Source organism: Meleagris gallopavo, chromosome 3 (assembly GCF_905368555.1).
Source record: "Meleagris gallopavo chromosome 3, MGAL_WU_HG_1.1, whole genome shotgun sequence".
Taxonomy (NCBI): Eukaryota; Metazoa; Chordata; class Aves; order Galliformes; family Phasianidae; genus Meleagris; species Meleagris gallopavo.
The window spans coordinates 3,683,678-3,705,397 of NC_139406.1; the positions used below are offsets into that span (position 1 = coordinate 3,683,678).

Sequence of the window (21,720 nt, forward strand, 5' to 3'; positions counted from 1 at the left end):
AGCTACAGGAAAGCAAAACTATCACTCTGCAGTCTGGGTGGCAGCCACACAGTGAGTCCCTAGCTCTTCACATCCCACTGGCTGCAACTGCCTGCACTCGCACAAAGCCACTCCAGGAGTGTGGCCATGGGATTTGCACAATACCTGGGCTATATGCATCCATTTTGCTTTGGCACAGTTCAATTGGGCTGTAAAATATATCTAATGTGTATCATGCGGTTTTGACAAAATCCCCAATGCAGAAAAACCTGCAGAATTATGGCAAGCAATTAAATGTTAGCACTTTGACTAAAGCACTGAATGAGAAGCTTACAGCAGAACATCTATGTGTTTAAAATCACATTTTATACTTGATGATCCACTTTGACATTTGCTTGTCAAAAAACTATATCAACTATATTTGTGGAATTTATTTAAATAAGAGTCAGAGTGTTACCTGGACAAAAATACTGCTTCATTTTTTTGTACCTAAATCACACAGTGGTGGTTGACTCAAACATCATTTTCTTAATGAGCAGAACTTTGTTTCTTTTATAATGCCTTGAAACTTTAAAATGATATAGTAACTGAAATCAAATAAAGCAGAATATCCTAAAAATCATTGCTAAAAGCACAGCAACTCAAGAGACTGATTTAGTCATTGTGACTGATTCTTGACTATGCAGTCAAGCTGATCACATAATCTTTAAAAGGCACAATAGAAACAATTACTATCAACACAGGGCAAAATCAGTTACAATACAGCTAAATAAATAAATAAGTAAATATTTACTTATTCTGATGATTACATTCAGTCTTACCACTGTCATGAGAGTTTGTAAAGAACGTAAGATATTTTTCAACTACTTATGTGTACATATGCATATATGGAAAGGGAATGTCAATGTCAGCAGGCAACCAAACAGGAACGGAAAAAGTTAAATTTGCTATTCAATACTAGCTTCCATTTCCTCTGCTCTGAATTTATATTTGTTCCTTCAGGTTTCTCTGCACTGAAATGAAAAGATTTCACAGGAATTCAAATCAGTACAGCAGGCTAAATATGACTCCCCATGTTTTCAACAATTTCCATAACTAAAGATGTCTTCAGAATAAAGCCTAAGCTGGGTCTCTGTTGCCTATCACTAGGTAGCTATTCCCACCACTTCACATCAAACGAAATATCAAATGTTTCAACCACGTATTGGTGATACCTTAAACCAACTCTAATACACAATACTTTTCCCATGGTTTAGAATAAAATGTTTAAAGAAGTCCTATGTAAATGCTAGAGAAGAAAGATGGTGCTTAATAAGCAGCAACTTTCGTAGTATCATAGAATCATACACTTGTTTGAATTAGAAGGGACCTTTAAAAGCCATCTAGTCCAATTCCTTTGCAATGAACAGGAGCATTCACTGCTAGATCAGGTTGCTCAGAGCCTGGTCCAGCCTGACTTCGAATGTCTCCAGGGACCAGACATTCACCACCTCTGTGGGCAACCTGTGCCAGTGCTTCACCACTCTTGATGTAATATAACTTATTCGTTATATCCAGTCAAAATCTCCCTTCTTCTATTTTGAAACCATTTCCCCTTCTCCTATCACAACAAACCTGCTACAGAGTTTGTCTCCTTCTTTCTTATAGCCCCCTTTTTATCAAAAGGCTGCTTTTAGTTCTACCCAGAGCCTTCTCTTCTCCAGGCAGAACAGACCCAGTTCTCTTAGCCTGTCCTCACAGGGGAGATGTTCCATCCCTTGGCTCACTTTTGGGCCCTACTCTGGATGCATTCCAACAGGTCTGTGTCTTTCATGTACTGATGACTCCACATGTGGACACAGAACTCCAGGTGAGGCCTCACCAGCACAGAGTAGAGGGGCAGGCACCTCCCTCAACCTGCTGCTCACGCATCTTTTGATGCAGCCCAGGGTACAGCTGGCTTTCTGGGCTGCGAGGGCATATGGCCAGTACTCCAGTATCCACCAGTACTCACAAGTCCTTTTCAACAGGGTTGTGCTCATCTCTTTTGCCTCCAGTTTATTGGTAGTGGGGGTTGCCTTGATCCAGGTACCAGACCTAGCACTTGCATTTGTTGAACCTCATGAGGTTCTCCTGAGTCCGCTGCTCAAGCCTGTCTGGGTCTCTCTAGATGGCATCCTGTCCCTTGTGCATGACAGGCTGATGGCTGGACTTGATGATCTTTTAGGTCTTTTCCAAGTGAGAAGCTTCTATGTATCTGAAATACTTATGATGGTAACCTGGGTATCATCGCAGTACCTTTTGGCCTTTACAACAGATTTTAGTTGTTGAAAAGTGCCGTGCAAGAGAATAACAACTCTTTTCAACTTAAGAAATGAGAAGTCTTTAAATATACACAGATGTACCCACTGAGGATGAAATTTGCATAAGTAGGCTGATTCGGTGAAGCATAACTACTCAGCACATATGCAATAAGCAGTCAGTTGCCCATGTCAGGTTTCTTGTATTCTTATTTTAAAGTCCTGATAAAAGTCTGGAGTGTATGAAAACTAACCAGATGAAATTCCAAATATGCATTTTATGGCATTTCATCTGCAAAAAGTTGGCAGGTCTCTTCAAGACACGTGGCATGATCTAAGGATTGTTTTGTGGGAATTACTCTGACAGAGACTATTTTCATCGTAAAGTCTACAAAAAGCAAAAACCCAATCATTTTTCTCATTCCACTCACTTCCAGAACAACAAAAACAAAACCATCACCCTTTTCCCCAAAAAAGTGCTTTCAGATAAGAACCATTTCAAATTAAAAGAAATAACCTAAATTTGCTCTAATACAAGCCTACTTAGAATTCAGCTAGCATGAATATTTTATTGTCACTTTGTAGTTACCAATAAAATCTTCCAAAAATAAATTGGCATATTTGTTTCTAAGCATTTCTGCATGAAGCATTTTTACAGAGCGCTCTGATCTCCATACACACTGCATTTTTCACTGCTGCCCAAGGGTGGGACCATTGCGTAGCACTACTTCTACCCTGAGACAGCTGTGTAAAGGATGACTTGATGAGAAATGCCCACCTCCAGCTGAGCCCAACACACTATAATGGTGTGATGCAAATTCAGACCTAGTACTCAAATCCAATGTACCATCTGGGGCCAAAAGTCAGACTGAGGGGTGTCAGCATCCCAGCAGAGAACTCAGCAGGTTCACAATTTGTGGGTACACATGTCAGTTTGTGCAGGAGTTTGTTAGCTCCAAAAAGCAGAAGATTCCTTGTATCAACATGTCTCTGCCACCAATTAAAATAATCTGCAGAAGCCTCTTAGGCAGGCAATAGAGAGAAAGGCAACCCTTGTGGTCTCTTCCTCACTTTTAATGTCAGGTATGCCTGCAAGTTACTCGGCATGCTAAAGAATTATCAGTGCCATGTATTTTTCTAAGCAACCCTTGTTATCTCTTGTTTTTACTAACAGATAATAAGGAACATATTTTATTACCATTAGCAGGAAGATAGGTGAAAAGCTGGTACTGGCTTCTCTTTCTCTTTCCATTGCAGACATAGAAGTTGACCTGAACAGGGCTGGTAATTCTCTGATTGCGGAAAGGTGGTATCTCAACCACCAATGAATTCTGCAAAAACAAATAAATCAGAAAGTCAGGGCGTGATTAAGGCAGATGAATTGTACAGTAATATTTATACGTTAACTCCAAGAAGACTGGTCTCCCAAGGAGAACTGCATTCTCCCCATGGAACTGGTGGGTTTCATGCACAGGGATGCCTCCTGCTGCCCACAGTGTCCTTTGTGTGGACAATCACTACAGCTCCTTCCAGCTCTGAGCCATGCAGCATAAGCACCCAACACTGGAGGGCAGGACAGGCACCCTTGATATGGGGATGAGATGCTGTGAAGGACTTGGCTTTAGACTGGTCTGCAAAGCTAAGGGGGCACATTTAACAGCATGCTAGTTTTCAGAAGTCCTTTCCTCTGCCTCCCTGTCCAGGGCTGTCAAGTTTGTGAAGGACATTGCAGTGGATGAGACACAGGCTGACCAGGTTCCTGTTTGATGCCTTTACCATACACAGATTAGCACAGGAGGTCACCTGGGACATCTGCCATACACAGACTGCAGTGGCATACTTCTGGAGGAGGGCTGAGAAGAGCCTCACAGGTGAAGTCAAGCAGTTCAAAATCAGTAGAACAAAACATGATCCAAACAAAAGGATTTTATGATTGGAAATATGAAATATTAGCATGGCTCAGGTCTTTATAGGTTCACTAGCCATCAGCTCTTTCCTTTACACAAAAATTTGGGCCCAAAATCAAGCTATGGTCTCAAGTGTGGCAGTAGAAAGAACAAACACTCACTGGCATGGCAGGCTGTCCTTAGTATATCCTGCTCTAATATAACTTCCTTTGAAAGGAGAATTAGGACAAGGATATAATTATTCTTGCAAATACACTTGTAAATATACAAGTATTTACATTTTTCAAAATGAAATGTATTTGGTGTTTTTTTAACTAACACCTCAGGAAGTTTTAAGTATGCTAATTTCTGTGGGTGGGAGATCTTTCAAGAACATCTCATTCTACAGCAAGGAGCTCTGAAGATCATGCAGATGATCTTCCACTGTCATAAAACAAGTGCTCCGGCATGGGGCTGGGGAGACTTGGCTGCTAGGGCATCGGCTTCCACAAATGCACAGCATAATCTGCTGTGATCATCAAAACCTCTCTGACACTTTGATGGAATAAAAGGGAATGGTAATCTTAACATTTGGCCTGTTTTCAGATGAGGTCTTTCAAATTGTGTGCCTGCCTGTCTCCAGTAGGTTCACAGCTAACAAACTATAGCATATTGCTACAGAAGTAAGATAGTTGCCATAATTCCCATTTATAGTCATGGCTGAATGAGCCACAGTTCTCCAACCCCGAGTTTGGTCTCCTGTGAGAGGACTCAGATTTCGTCTGCTGAAGGTATAGGAAAGCCAGGGAAAATGATCAGAAATTGTTTTGGGAGCAGAGAGGAGAACCAACCCAGCAAGACAGAAGATGAGCAGACAGGGCTGGCCCATCCTGGGCAATGAAAAAATATTTTCCAAATGGTCTCTTCTACTTTTGGGACAGCTTCCAATAAAGGCTTTTTACTCCATGCTCCCATTAAAGAAAGATTTCCAGAAGGGGAGGCCCAAGTACTTGTTCTGTTTCAGTGGGGAGACACACTGCCAAAGCCTTGGAAATCCCTCTTTAGTAACAGTGCTAGAGAAGGCAATATATGTTTTTCATCTCGATGTTAAAATATTTAAGGCAGACTTACTGGCTTGCACATTTCTTTGTCAGTTTTGGCTTCCATTTCCCACACATGGTGACCATCTAAAAGACAAAAGAAAAAGATATCGAGTTCTGTCCTTTTTTTCTTCTCCCAAGCCTAAAAAAGAAGGACTTTTCAAAGGATCTCTTTGATGGAAGGGGCATTGCATATATGAAAAACAGCTCTCAGAACACATATCCCAAGCTTTGCCCAACTAGGAAGCCATCTGGGTAACCCGCTATGGAAGCCCATTTATTCTCTTGGGAGCATACCATAATCTACAATACAGCATACTGTGATGTGGGAAAGCCACTGAGATGTTGTTCTGTCACTAATTTGAACAGTATGTGAAACTTTTCTACAAGTTACTTTCCCAAACATTTCTGTTTGGGAATACTGTTACCTGTAAGTTCTTTTGATCACTGTCTATGGAGTCAGTCGTGTTCAACATTAATATTAAACAAAACAAAAATATAGCATTAAGAAAGCTCCTCAGCCATCGAATATTTCATTTTATTATATTCCTAGTCTGGCTTGACATATTTTTGCTGCTTGGAACAAACAGCAAGACAATGCACTGGGAGATGTAGCTTCTATGCAGCATCTAGGTCCTGAAGAGGTCCACTCTATAGTTTGCCATAGCTGTTTTGAGTGGTGTGTCGGGTACTCTTAATTCAATGCATTCATATTTTCAAGCAAAAATGAACTTAAGCCACATCAGTTTCTACTGAGTACCTGCCTATTGGAATAAATTGGTTTTGTCTGGTCTCTTTTTTCTGTGCTTGACACAGAAGTACTTGGTCAGTAGGAGGTTATTTCCTTTTCCCTTGTGGCTTCAAGATGCAACGGAGAAATTTGAAACAAACAAACAAACAAACAAACAAACATGTAGGGTTTCCACTCTGCAAGCCTAGAAAAAAAACAGACGTGTACAAAAGGCCACAAGCAGACTGCTGTCTAAGTTCAGCAGGAGGGACACATGCAGCTTAACGAGTCCCACCACTGTCAGATGTCACTGGACTCAATGGAAAATCAGACCTTCTGTTATCTCTTTTGTGTATTTATTGCAGCATCAGGACATACAAATGCAAATATCAGCTATTTTGAACTTCATCACATAGATGTGCGCTTGCCTTAGAAAAGCAGCTCTTAGCAAGGTAGAAGAGTGAATGCACTTTCTCTTCTCTCTTCACTTTCATGGCCAGGATGGAGGTGACGCATTTAGAACTGTCTGATTTATTACAAATGTCTGTAAATAGTATTTTTGTGTACAGCTGTCCTACTGTGAAAGGAATGTTACTGAGGAACTAGCACTGGCAATTGTTTTCACATCCAAAACCAATTCTTTTTAACGTATGGAAAGAAGTGCAACGTGAAAGCTGCAACACAAATAGCACAGTGGATTTGGCAGGTATTTCTGTAGGAAACAATTAGCAGATCTACCCTTCGTTTCTTCCTACATTTTAAACCATGACACTGGAAAAGGAATCCCTTTAATCGGCACTGCCACATTTGGGTTGGGAAGAGAAGGCTCAGCCAAACCATGCTCAAATCTCCTTAGCAAAGGCTTTAGGAGTGCCAGCACTGAAGCAGAGTTCTCTGGAAGACAGGTGATCACAATTTATCCAACAGATGCTTCCCCCAAGCTGTCAGTAGAAAAAGCTGACCAATATTCTGCAAGCCATGACATACCTGTTGGCTGGGAGCGGGCTCCTCTACCTCCCTCTCCCTCTCTACATAGAGCCTGCAGCCCCTCACTTCCTCCCCACCCAGTTAATCAATCAGTTGGAAAGGTGACACAACATGGACGCTTATCACACATTCTGCAAAGGCTAGGAACTTTGGCTTTGTAAGGGTTTTTCTGTTGTTGGGTTGTTTTTTTTTTTTCTTTCTTTCTTAAATCTAAGGTGTCCAGACTAGTAGTTAATGTGTTCCATTTACCTTCGTAAATGTATTACATTACTTCAGTCTTTTTGCAGTGTTTAATTTCTGCTTTGAGAGACAAATGATCTGATTCAGATTTCTGGTTTTTATTTCCTGCCAATACTTCAGTAAAATTCAAAATGACTCCAACTATCGCTAATCTTTCAATTACTTCATGCAGCAGTGCCTTTATGTGCTTTTGAAATTTTTATGATGACAAAGAGAGTTTGTTCAGAAATATTTTAAATGCTGTAAGCTAAACTATTAGGAAAATAAAAATCCAGAGCCGTGGTTTGTCTCTGGAAGCTGGTTAAGAACAATACAGTTTTTGCTCCAATAAATTCTCTTGAGACTTTGCAGATCATTGCTGCTTGACGACTGCAGGGAAGGTGAAGAGAGAGAAGGAGTAGGGAATAGACAACTCATTAACAGCTAGTGACATTTAATTTAACAAAAACACACAGAGGAAAAATTGTTATGAAGCAGAGACTCAAAAAAAAAGAAAAAAAAAAAGAAAAAAAAAAGACAATTCCTCATATTACGTCTGGTAAACCAAGAGGGAAATCTCAACGCCCACGGACTGGGATCAGCTCCAGGAGGGAAACCTTAGACCACTACGTCAACCTCTTACAGTAAACATGTTTTGCAGGTTTATACAGTTCAGCTGAAATTTTTTAAAAAGAGAAATTAATAGTGGCTCTGGAACGGTTTGTGGGAGCTCAAAGCACCAGGAAAATCTGCCTCCACCAGAGAAAACTGCATTGCCCCTAGTGCCACGTGTGCTGAGGACCCTCAGAGGCAGGCGGGATACCGTCTCCCATCAGTGTGCTTGAGGAGTGAGGGCTGCTCAACCACAAAAGTTTCCATTGTACGCCTGCCACATCTGCAGCAGCCTGGTTCAGAGCCCAAGGCAACTCCCTCCTGGCTGCTGGCCAACCAAAGTACACCAGAGCAATTTATACCTTTCCAAAATGCAAATAATTCAAATTACAGACATAACACAAAGCTGAAGCAGACACATTTCAGGCATTCCCGTTAAAGTTTACTCTCTGGAATTACTGTACCCAAATGGGCAGTCGTTATATGGGGAAGGGGGAGGTAGAAGGAGGTAGGAGAGGAAGGAGAGGAGGAGGCAAGTAGGAAAAGAGAGAAGGGAGAAAAAGGCTTTTCCAAAGGTCTTATTTCATTCTCTCTCCCTTTGCTACTTACTTTTACCAAGTAATAAGAAGTGTCTTCTCCAAACCAAATGTCTGGCTTTGTTTTGGTGTTTTAGGATTTATATTGCAATGTTTTCAACTGAAAGACTTCCCTTTATATAGCTAAAAAGTCAAGGTATTCGTTCAGGTTTGTTTGTTTGCTTGTTTGTTTAGGTTCTTTTCTTTGTTTGATTTACAGAAGGAAAGGAAAACCAAACAGCTGCACACAGAATCAGAGGGAAAAAAGCCCTGCTGAGTAACCAGCAGAGAGCCCCTCTCCCACGATGCCAAAAGCAGCTGATTTGACAAACCAGGACTCCATCAGGGACTCAAGCCATGGGCTTGAAGGAGCTCTGAATCCCTCTTCTTCTGAACAGGCAGCACAAAGAGTGCAGCACATGAAGCCCCATCTCACAAGAGCTCTCTGACTGTGCCCACCTGACCCGGGTTTGGCACAGAGCTGTGCTCCATTCACAGATGGCCATCAGCACTGTTGGCAGCTGAAGACATTGAGTTTTGTCAGAAAGCCTCATGTTTAAAGACCCATCACTGCGCTGTGCTGGTATTTATAGCAGTCTCTGCTTTGGGTGTACTTCACCATGATTCATTTTTTTCAGCACTCAGAGCACCTGGGATTATGAATGATGAAATGCTGTGAACCTACCATGTTACTTGGGCTGGATTTTCAGCTCTGCAAAATACAAACATCCAATTTTGAAACGGAGCAGCTCAACGATGAATGGGTCTTTGTAGTCTGCTCTTATCAAGTGCCCACTCCAGTGTTAAAGGAAACTGCGCAAAACTCCAGAAGTAAAAATACTCTAATTCATTAGGGAATTCCCTGCAGTATGAGTCACTGAACGGCTTCCCCACCACACCCAGCTAAAAGATTTCCACATAAAAATGCACTGTAGGAGCTTGTTTTAACACAGAAGCAGCATGAAAAAAGTAGTGTAAACTCACACATAAAACCTAGCAGACCGCAACATATGTACGAGGGCTGCTCTGAAAGTAATGCCTTCTATTTTATTATGTTGGCCCATAACGTCCGAGGCAGATCTTGGCGGTATGGTAGGAGCGACTGAACCTTCCCGCCAATATTCTGTTCTATTTTGTTGCTGTGTGACAGATGGCAGCAGAGAGGCAGTCTGACAAAATGACGCCTGACATGGAAATGCGCATGGAGCAAAGATGTGTCATTGAATTCCTCCTGCGTAAAAAAATGGCAGCCACTGACATTCATCAATGCTTGCTGAACGTTTTTGGGGATCAAATAGTGGATGCGAGCACAGTGAGGTGGTGGGTGGTGTGTTTCAACAGTGGTGACAGCACCCTGAAAGACAACCCATGTTCCAGATGACCATGCACAGCTGTCACACCATGAAAAGAAGTGTCTCAATCAGCTCATCTGTGCGAATCATCAAATCACAGAATGGCCTGGGTTGAAAAGGATCTCAAAGATCATCTAGTTTCAACCCTCCTGCCATGAGCAGGGTCACCAATCACCAGACCAGGCTGCCCAGAGCAACCAACCAGGCAACTGTGTGCAGAACTGAATATTGACTTCAGTGTGTTGCAAACAATGGTGCCAGTGCTGGAATATCACAAAGTTTGCAAATGCTCACACAGGAACAGAAAGAACAGCATATGCGAGTTTGTCAGGAACTAATGAACCAGTCTGAGGCTGAAAGTGACAGTTTCTTGCATCACATAGTTACTGGTGATGAGATATGGTGTCTCCACTAAGAGCTGGAGTCGAAACATGAGTCCATGGAGTGGTGATATGTGAATTCCCCATGGAAGAAGAAGTCCAAGCCATCAGCAGGTGATGTGCACTGTCTTTTGGAAAGGGGCTCTGACTGCTACATCATGACACTGACTAAGCTGAAGGCTCAAATTTCCAGAATCATTCCAGAGAAGATGACAACCTTTTTCATGCAACATAACACCAGGTTCCGTACCAGTTTGAAGAGCACGGAACACACTGCCAGTCGTGGCTGGACTGTCCTACCACACCCACCATATAATCCAGATTTGGAGCCTTTTGACTTCTACCTGCTTCGACTCCCATCTGACTTCCATCAGATGGACTGTGTGAGCATTTTCCAAGTAGTGACACCATCACAGCAGCTGTGAAACAGTGGGTAACCTCTGCTGGCACAGATTTTTACAAGTATGCCATGCAGGCTCTTGTTCATCACTGGCAAAAATGCATAGCTAGTGCTGGTGATTAAGTTGAAAAACAGCATTTTGTAGGTGAAAATCTGCTCTGCCAAATAGTGTAACTGTGCTCTTTGTTGTAGCTTCCATGGAAATAAATAGGAGGCATTACTTTCAGAGCAACCTACAGTACATAGGTTCTTCACAAAACAACCACACAGTCAAACAGCTGTAAAGACTTTTCAAAGAAATCTTGTACTGTCTTCTACTTCTCACTGCCCATCAGGAAGGCTGGGTTTCCAAGGGTTTACAAAACTGATTTACCTTCTTTTCTCCAGGGAACTGTAAGAATAGTGCCAAAGGTTTGCAAGCTCACAATAGTCAAGTCGCCAGTATAACTTTCATTACAGGCTGAGAGATGATAGAAAGGGAAAACGATATACAAAACCAAAACAAAACTCCAAGCCCTGAAACCTGGGAGTGTGTAACATGCATATCTGGCAACTAATTACACCTTGGATCAATGAAATGGGCATATAGGCAGAGTTGTGATGTATTTAAGCTATCTTCATTACAGTGGGTTAAAACAGTCTATACTCTTTAGCAGCACTGTGTTCATTTGAGATACAAGAAGAGTAGACATCACCTGGGATTTCACTGCCTATACACAGTGTACATCTTATATTCTTTCAGCCTAAAGCTCAACAGTTTGATTGTGCTGGCTGGACTGTAAATCTGTATTTACATTCATATATTGCAAGTAAGACAGTGAAACTAACTCTATACTCCCAAAGGAATCCACTCCTTGATTAATGTGCTGTGAGACTACCCTAAACAATAGTGCCTATATTACATACCAGATTACTTTAACATATTCAGAACAGGTAGGACACAGATGCAATGGAAAACGCTCTGCAAAGTCTGTCTACCTTTGTATTCAACTACATTAGCACATATTCAGCTCCTTTAGCACTGAAGGATTTGTAAAGTTTTAATTTGCCAACCTCTTTTTCCCTCAGATGTACCCTCCTGGCTCTGAGACTACTGATCCATGAATATGTCCAGAAGGAAAGGATGGGCCTCCAGTGAGAAAAGAAGATGAAAACTAAGGTGAAGTCCTGTCATTCAGACAGTCATTCAGCTTTGTGTGAAGATGCAATCGACTTCCATGCATGAGGCAGGTTAGACCAGGTCTGTGCTTGGGCTGAGGCTTAGAGGCAAAGGCAGCCACTCTGATTTTCATGTATTTTATTTCCCTCTTCCTTGCCAGGAAGATCCCAATTACTTTTCTTACCTCTTCTCTCAGCCTACTGTCTCACTATATTGATCCCATAGTTTGGTTCCCTATCCAGAACCAGTCTGTGCAGCAAGGCTCATGCAGAACTTGCCTAATTATAAAGCTGCTGTCTGTGTTTGTGTCCCCTTACAAGCATTTGCAGCATATGGATTTTGTGCATTCCTTCAGCCATACATTTCTGCAGTCTTGAACTTATATATAAATATTATGTATACTTATGTGAGTCTGTCATGCATGTGATGCTTTAAGTTCCTTTTTCTCTCTTTTTTACACTACAATTTAATTGCAATTTACATTACAATAAAAGTGTCACGCAGCGACCTTGTGATAAAAACGCAGTACAAATTGTACCTAACAGTGCATTGGTATCTGTGCCATACATGAACTTCCTATCTGTCTGGTGCCATACATGAACTTCCTATCTGTCTGGTTCCTATCTGTCCCCTCAAAAGTTGAGGGAATCACTTTGCCTAAATAGCACACTTTTTGCTGCTTTTGCCACAGTATGTCTAACAGACTTAATTATTCTGAGTTCAAGTGTTTTGAAAACAAGAGTAATTTTAGTCCAGGTAATTAAAAGGAGGCACTGCGCTGAAAACAGACTGATTAAGGCTCATTTTGAGCCAAAACCATCTGAAATGACCTGCCAGATCCTATTTTCAGCAGAATGGAGACTGGTTACACAATTTGTGCTCTCTGGCACCTCCCTCTATTTAAATTGATCTTGGTCTGAGGGTTTTATTTAAAAACTCTCACTAATTCCAGGCTTAATACACTCAACTTACCAGTAAAACTGCAGCTTGACATGCCTACAAAATTTCTCTAGAGCAAGCACAGAGAACCAAGCCCACCCACCCATCATCAGTCCTGCATTCTATCTTTGGTTACAGTTCTCTTATCTCCTTTTCTTCAGAATTTTACTTTCCTCTGGGAACCTCTAGTAGTCAGAACTTGGGTCTCTGCAGCTAAAAGTAAATAGAATAATCCTGGCCCATTTTCTTCAGTTTCATCTTCTACCTTGTATTTTTTCAAAGACTTTCAAAGTAAAAAACCTCACACCCAGTTTCAGCCAAATTCTTAATTTTCTCTCCAAGAACAGTTATTTTGTTCTACCTCTTCTATGTTTGATGCCAACACCACCACTTGTACTGTAGCTCTCAGACCTGTAACACTTGAAGCGACCTTCCACTACTACATCCTTCTCATCTTGTAGATAAACATTTGGTTCAAATGTTTTCAATTCTACCCTCTTGTTTGTTTTTAAGACACAAGCTCTACATTTTATCTATGTGGCCACAACTTCTCATTTTCCAGAGACACACCATTATGGCAACTTATCATGACTTTGTTAGCAGAGTTCAAACAGTACATTTCTGAATGGCACTTTGATTTTTCTATCTCACTGTCTCCATTGTGTCCCTTATCTAGTTTCTCCTGTTCAAAAAGACTAGGCTCAATCATAGAGCTGTAATAACTGTGGAGAATTTGTGTTGCTGTAATGTGATGATGGGACAAGGTGTAGAGTGTCCAGTTTTGTTGTTGTGATGATATTACGTGTGAATCTATGATCCTGTTATTTAATATACATAATAATCCCTGATTATCTGCCTTGATATCAGCTTTCTTGCAACAAGGCACACTTTGGAAATGTCTCAGCACTATTCCTCTCTAAATATCATTGTACTTCCTTTCACATTGCTCTTGGAGGTGCAATTTTATTCCTTCAGCAGATCTAAAAAGACAGGCTATTCGTCTTCCACTTCTCTTCCCTTTTCTTTCTGTGATGTCTACTTCAGACATGAATCAACTCTTAATGACCAGTCAGGGAAGTAACAGGAGATAATGAATTGTGCTCTAGCAGAAGATGCAGACAATCAGTGTTGGCAGTGGGGCACTACAAGGTTGACCCCTGTGGGAAAAGGCCAGCGGTTGCCACACGTGGAAATAGCCAATTCAAGCTTGGCTCTGCAGTGGACCCAATGTTGGCCAAAGTTGAGCCAAACAGTGATGCTGATGGCATCTCTGTGATAACATACTTAAGAAAGGATAAAAAGCACTGTGCAGCAGCTTTGAGGAGCAAGAAAAATGCAAAAGAAACAATCCTATAGAGAGCAGGTCCAGAAAAGGAGGGGGAGGAAGTGCTCCCAGTGCCAGATCAGAGATTTCCTTGCTGTCCATGGAGAATACCATGCTGAAGCAGCTTGTCCTATTGCAGTCCATGGAGAATAATGGCAGAGCAGATGCTCCCAACACAGGCTATGGATTTGCTCTGAAGGAAGCTGCAAGCCCAAGGAGAGCTCATGCAGATGCAGGCTCCTGGCAAGAGCTTCAGCCTGTGAAAGGAGGTGCCCAGGCTGGAGCAGTCTTTTCTTGAAGGACTGTACCCTGTAGAAAGGAACCATTTTGAAGAACTGCAGTCCATGACAAGTGCTGGAGCAGTTCATGAAGGACTGTCTTCTGTGAGAGGGACCCTATGCTGGAGGAAAGGGAAGTGTAAGGAGGAAGGAGCAGAAGACATGAAGTATTATGTCTTGACAGCAACTCTCATTCCACATCCCTCTAAGCTGCATAGGTGGGAAAGAGGTAGAAGAGCCAGCAGAGAAGCTGAGTATGGGTGATTTCCCTGTCTTTATCTTGACCCATGATGTTTGTCATCTTGTTTTCTCCCAGTCCTGCTGAGGAAGAGGAGTGAGGGAGCAGCACAGTGGGAGTCTGGCAGCCAACCAAGGTAAACACCCCTTTTCTCTCCTATCTTTGGGCACTAATTGCTTCATTAGACTGTGGACTTTAAGGGCTGTGAACTCCTGTATATTTGGAGGGTACTGCTGGAACAGTAATAACTAGCTGAAATCTTGTGCTAGTTATAAATGGTCATAGACAAAGCTTTGATTGAATAGATGCAGCTGCTTGAAGCCACTCAGTTTGGCAATGACATGAAAGAATAAACTTCAAGCATCCATAGCTTCTGTAATAATTGAAAATTCACAGAATTGCTCAGACAAATTACTTTGAACTAGAGACTGGACGCTTATTCCTTGTTTCTCTGCTGTGCACAATAAATATCCCTGATTGATTCATCTTGTTCTTAACTGCAAGAGTAACTCCCAGGATGAGGCTTGCTGCCGCTGATACCATCTCATGCATATGGCTGCTGTCCCACTCTATCTTTGCCATTCCCTATGCTAAACAGCCAGGAAAAACTGAAACGTGCTGACATTTCCTACAAGCTGCATCATGGTGTCTGCGTGTGCGTGAAAGGGTTCCACCATCAAATGACTCTGCCATTTGATGATACTACTCGCTCAAGGATATCTGTTTCTGAGCAACGGCCAGAAACCCCTTCAGCTATCAATACATCTCCAGGAAGCAGGTTCAAATGACCTTCACATGAACTCCATGCTTCCAACTTGTATGCCTTTGAAATTTCCAGTTTATCTAGTTTCCAGAATTTTAAACCTCGCTGCACATGAGTCAGAGCATAACTGCTCACTGCCAACTGGAACATGTGTCCCGAACTTGGAAAAACAGATAGATAGAGACCAAATTATGTATTATCTGTCCATCTGACTAGAGGGGAAAGGGAGTTTTGTCACTTGCTTATTTATTATGTGAGCTACAATATGATTACCAGTGGGAAACTTGACCCCTTTTTGGCCAGTTGCCCCCTAAACTGTGACTGCTACTGGCAATGGAAAGAGCAATGGAAAGATTGCTGAGAATGTAAGATCTTTTACCAAATGGAATTCTGCCAAGACTCAGGTCACCCGTCTCCCCATCACATCACATCACGTCAAAACAGACTCCAAGCCCTGAGCTCCAGAGTACAGCTGAGTCAAACTCCAAAGCCCACATGCTTCCCCAACGCATCCGTTCCATCCACATGCTACTCAAGTGTTTTGGAACATACAATTTTCCAGAACTTTCCGTAAGTTCTCTGGAACTTAAAATACTGCACTTGAGTGTCTACTATGCAATGAAGTAACTTTTTCTCCCGCAGTGTACAGGAACTAGAGCTGAATTTCTCAGCATCCTTCCAAGAGTTTGAACTGACATTTGCACCTTAAAGCAGCAACTGATTGATTATAATCTTTGCTACAGATGGTGAAAATCGAGAGGAACAAAAAGCCTGTGACATGCTTCAATGGACACTTAAATTCATCCAGCTTTCTTCTTTTCCATATTGCATTTTCTCTGTGCAAACATTTGGCTGACCAAACTTGACAACTCTTTCAACATAAAGGAAACTTCAGGTTTTCCTATTTGATATAGTTACAGAAAAGAGAGATTTTCTTTGGCATATACACTAAAAATTTGGTGATCTCACCCAGCTATCTCTCATCTGCTCCAGCATAGCTATTATCATGCTACATCAGTGTCTTAATGATCTAAGAGCGCAACCTGTTCCAGCAGCAAAGACAAACAGTTTTGACAGAAAAATTCATTTAACATAATAAAAATGATACTACAATGAACAGTTTGAAGCTAAATCTGAAAAACTGTTTAACTCTTTGAAAATGCCCATAAACAGGAGAAAATAATTGGAGGAAATGTTGCTTAGGTGGTGTTTACTTCTCCATCTTCCATGAACTTGAGTTTCAAATGCTTCAGGCACAATAGCTGGGGATATTATGTAATTAGGTTACAGGTGCTAGGATCACTGTTGATTTGAAGGCAGAATAATCAGCAACATGTTCAAAGCCACAGAAGTCCATAAGCCTGGAGTTACTAAGAGATGTAGTGCTACAAATAGTGAACTCTATTATGCCCACTAAAGAGAGTGATGCGTCTTCAGGGTTGCATACATACAAGACAAAAAGGCTGTCAAATTTAACAGCACAGAATCAGAATTTCAAAGTCAGTGTTATCTGAAAATCTGATCCTATGACAAAGCTGGGTGTTACATTTCTGCCTTTCTGTTCTTTAAAACTCTTGCCTTGAGCTCTGGTCACTAAGCACAAAACCAAATAAGTGAGTTTGGAGCTCTAACTTAAAGAGTGGAATCTCAATTGAATGATAACCAGTAATAATACACTAAATATCCAGTTCTTCCTATATATCAAAACTTGCTAATAATGAGGATTTCAGTCATTTTAACCTGATCTCTGAAATATGTCTCGACTTGGACAAATCAAGGGAGTCCAGAAATACTTGAGCTAGCTCTAGTGCCAAACGTATTCTAGCTACAGGAGCAAGGAGAGATTTTTGGTCTAACTGGATAAGTTAACTCCTTCAAATCATAGTGCAAGACTTTCCAAATCCTAAAACACCTTGTGCAACTCTACAATATCCTAGAAGGAAGGACATGGGTATATGCCAAGAAGATAAACCTCTATCTTCACTGTGCTTCGGTGCTTGCAATACTACTTGTGTCTCATTAGTAAATTTTCACTTGTCAATTACAATAAACATTTCTGTGAACTGAGTTATAGAGAGACTTAAACATCACTAATCATGCTCTGATACACAAGGAGACAAAAGTCTGGTTGTTTCTGTTAGGTTCTTTGTGCTTTTTTATGTTCTCATAAAGGTAACTCTTGTTACCTTTCAAAAATAGCTTTGTAAATAAATAATGTTTGTAGACATTGTTATAAGAGAAAAAAAAAGAAGGTAACTTCCAGATATATAGTCTTTAAAAACTCTTCAAACATCTCTGCATTTTCTTAACTTCCCTGAAGGTTTTTGTTGCCTGGTACATTCACACAACCTAGAAACTACATAAAAAGATTAACAAATGTAAGTTAATAACTCAGTGTCTTTTAATATAGATCCAGATCACAATCTAAGCTTTTCCAGATGAGTGTGTTAGGAAGAAAGCATTTTGCTGATCTTAGTCAAATACTTCCTTGCATAGCTAACATCAACTTCATTTCATCAGCTTTCATAACCAAAATGCACACCCTGCCTCCACAGTGAACACCAGCACAGAGCATCAAGTGTCCTTGTTTCTAGGATGCTGCAGATATCTATACTCATATTTCAGAAAGTACTGATGCTTCTGATGAAAACAGATTTCTGCAGTGTCCTAAATCTAGCACCCAGCAAGCGTGACACACAGACTCACAAGACACTTGAAAATTAGGAAGAGAAACCTATGACTATAAGGACAGAAACTGAAAGAAGGTAATTATTAGTGTAATATGCAAGAGAGAAGTATATTGTGAGATCCTTCTGTCAAAGTAAATGCTGAATTTAAAAGAGTAAATTTCTCAATGTTCATTCAGCATTTACATCTTAACTATCCCTAAGTTTCTTGGATGGTTGCTTTATGCCATCAATAATCATTGGAAAACACGGTCTGATGTGCAAGCAATAAAACACTGAATAAAATCCTCTGAAATAAAGTCTCATTTCAACACATGAGAATTTTTTTCTGGTCCTGCAGCAAGCTTGAGCTAGCTTCAGTCTACTTCTGAAAAGATCCATTGTTTATCCAAAGAGGTGCCCTCTGCCTCAGCACCACGCCGTATCACAAGGGGTTCTTCCAGATGGGGTCCTCACAGCCCTGCTTTCACAGTCCTTTCAGCAAACCTTCACCCTGCAGCTGACTAGTTCCTCCTCTGTGTTGCACTGCTGCAAAGAATCTTTTGCTCCTGTTCATACACTCCGTGGCTGAAAAGAAGCCAGTAAAGGGTTAAGCTGAAAATACCATGTCCTGCCTCCCCGGTTCAAAGATTGATTTGATCATTCTTCAGGGATTCCCTCTTGTATGAGTCACAGTTAAGACAGACTCCCTACGCAAGGAGGCCAGGATAATGCCATTCCTCCAGAGATTACAACAGCTGAGGGCTAGCCCTGAAGACGGAGAGCTTGGGACTCATGCTTGGAAAAACATTCAGCATACCACAATGCACTCAGCAGACTTAAAGAAATTATTCAGACAGAAGGAAAAAAACCACAGAAGCCAAACACAACGTGTTCTCAAACTCTCTGCGTTAACCAATTAAGTATGCAGACTAGCATAAATTAGACAAGCACACGGAGGCTGCCTCCTGGCTTGGGGACTCTGCCTGAATAAAGACTGAAAACATGAACTCATGTAGTATAGTGTTTAAATTTCAAATAAAGGATATTTTCCCTTTATAGAGTGCAATTATTCCTGTGATCTGTTACTTTGTAATAGATGTATTTGGCTGTTACTCACTAGGAACGTGATTAACATTTTGAATTCAAAAACAAAAACAGCAACAGTGGCAAAACTAATGAATGTCTCCAGCTAATCACAAAAGTTCATAACTAACTTTCTAAGAGAAGGAGAAACTATGCTGGTGTTCCTTCTCTTGACCTACTTTTACATACATGCAGTAGCTGAGAGGGAAACACTGCTTGCTGATTTTCAAAAGCAAAGGCTGGGAATGCATTTTTATTTCATATAATACACAGTGACCTTGCTCAAAAAATGAGCTGAGACAATCTGTCACTAAAGACAATGATGCACTAGACTTGCTTGTTTTAAATGCATCAAGCTGTGTTACACAAAGTAGCACACAACTCAGAGTCCATAGAAATTGCCCTGGATTTGCTGGCAAAATTCTGAGCCATTCCTAGTGACATAATTGCCTTACAAATCAGCAGCTGGGCAGTTGAGAAATTATTGCAGGCTAGGTGTTCCAGGCAATGCTTTTAAACTATAAAGGCTCATCCCCATAGTGTCCTCCCATGTGGCAGTACTGCCTTGCAATCGCACCAAATCTCCTGTGATAGCACTAAAATGAAGCAGGGAGTCTCAAATCAGATCTTTTAGTAAATTAGTAATCATACTGATTACTCTTCAATGGCAACAGCTCACTGACTGACTCCTACAGCACTTCCGTCCGCTCTGCACCCAGAAGTCAGAGAGCAGGGGGACCTCTGGCGATGTCTTCATGTAGAGGAGACACTCCTGCATGGGTCCATCCTACCAATCCATACACCCAAGCAGGGTTTTCCAGAGTGACAGGCCTTTAGATCATTTAATTCCTCACCAGAAGACTCAGTGTACAACTATAGACTCCTTCATTTCTCATGATTTTTCAAAAATGTTGCATATATAATTTTTTCTTGATCTCCATGTTGTTTTTGTATTCTGCCTTTGTGCAGCCTCCAATTCCTTTTGCTTGAGGGAGGTATCTGTCTGGCTAGACAGAGCAAGGCTGGCCTTGTTTTGTACTTTTGTAATTTAAGTCAATATAGTGAGCATCCTGCTTTGTCCAAATCCACACTGTGGTACCTGCTAGTGAGCAAGGAGCATTTCCATTATAGTTCTCTGGTACAGGATAGTTCAGAAATTTTTCACAGTCAGTAAAGGCACTAACCCAATTTTGTAAAGGGAATGAAGTTTAAATATGAAGTACACAGAACTACTCTTCTGTCTCATTCCTCTATACTCAGATTTTTATGCTGCAATATTGCCCTTTCTTTTTTTTTTTTCAATTTAAACTTCCTGAAGAAGCCAAAAGGGCATCCTGCTCGCTCCCTGAGTGCAGTGTGGCACCTGGGACTGCACGAAGGGCTCAGGATTGCTCTGCCTCAGCTTGATGCTTACTTTTGGTGACTTAAAGTGTGATGGGAACCTTCAGGAAAGCCCCACACTTGTCCCCTGGGAGCCTGCAGGTGCTATAGTGGGGGGAGGAAGCTCTCGTGCCTCCTCAGCCCTTTCCCCACCGGGGCTCCCCTTCCTACTGCTCTGCTGACACCACCAGGGCTGGCCTGAGGAGCGCCCAAGATGCTTGAAAGTGCAGGGGGGGTTCAGCCGGCAGCTGAGGAATCCATGGCTTGAGTCAGTGCCACGGAAACCCTTTCCAAAACAAGACTCCAAGCTATCCTTAACTATCTCATTTCAGAGCCTGACTTTGACTCATAGCCCTGCTCCCACTCCACCATGCAGGCGTTACAAGGAATGCCACTGCGGGCCTCCAGTGCTCTCCCTCTGTTGCACTGCTGCAGAAACAGCCTCACTGCTGCCTGCCTGTGTCTACAGCTGCTGCAGCACGAGGCCTCAACACAGACCTCTCTCACAGCTTAACCCAGAAATGTGGAAAACATACTATGCACAGAGGAAAATGTGATTATGGGGATGATGCTATCACCATTTGGCCAGGATTTTGTAACAGGGGGAAGAAGGCAGACACGAGTCTAAATTGAAAAGACATACCTGGTGCTTTCTCCAAAAAGATGACTTTTGAGTCTTGCAGAAAGTTATGGCCGGTCAGAATCATCTTTTTCCCTCCAGTAACAGGAAAGCTGTCAGTACTTTGCTTCTCCACCAGAGGCAGTTCTTGGGCAGATCTCTGAGCTGGAGAGGTATATAAAAGACAAAAAAAAAAAAAAAAAGCAACCACAAACACACAAAAATAAATAAATATTACATTAGCAAGGGACCTAATACTTGCAATCCTTACTCTCATAAGATAAGCTGAGTTTGATATAAAAACAAGGAACAGTCAGAAGATTTGTAGGAAACACAGTTTCTAAGTGCTTTTGTCATAAACAATACTCTTATCAAATACAGTGGCACAGATTCAAAAAGCTCACAAAAAAACCCTGGATGCTTAAGTTTAAAACTCAGCTTGATCTGTACTATGCCAAAAAGAATTTAGAGAAATTTGTTTATTTAGAGTAACTTCTCCAAGAGACAAAATAATAGTTCCTCGCATATATGCCACACATTTACAAGGCATACTTGAGAACAAGATCATCCACATCCAAACTACATCACTGTCACAACAGCCATAGTTGCAAACTGACTTTTATCAGTAGCTACGAGCCTCACAATCCAGCAAAAGTTCACGGTTTAGAAAGCATATTTCCACCAACACCTGAGTGCCAAAGCACATGTGGACTCATACAAACAGAAACCGTGTTCTCGTGGCAAATATTTTATCATCTGAACTGCGACA

At 41.4% G+C, this 21,720-nt stretch overlaps 1 protein-coding gene across 11 annotated transcripts in view; it reads right to left on the reverse strand.

The window, feature by feature from the left end:
- NFATC1 (nuclear factor of activated T cells 1) overlaps positions 1 to 21,720 on the reverse strand; it is a 114,926-nt gene that overhangs the window by 43,795 nt on the left and 49,411 nt on the right. For 10 of the 11 annotated variants that reach the window (XM_085220087.1, XM_085220086.1, XM_085220083.1 and 7 more), the window contains exons 6-8: positions 20,976 to 21,116; positions 5,276 to 5,331; positions 3,457 to 3,589 (exon numbers count right to left, since the gene is read on the reverse strand). In XM_085220087.1, the coding sequence (XP_085076213.1) occupies positions 3,457 to 3,589; positions 5,276 to 5,331; positions 20,976 to 21,116 (330 nt within the window). Of the gene's footprint in view, positions 1 to 9; positions 993 to 3,456; positions 3,590 to 5,275; positions 5,332 to 20,975; positions 21,117 to 21,720 lie in introns of those variants that run through there. The other variant, XM_085220093.1, reaches the window with a different exon arrangement.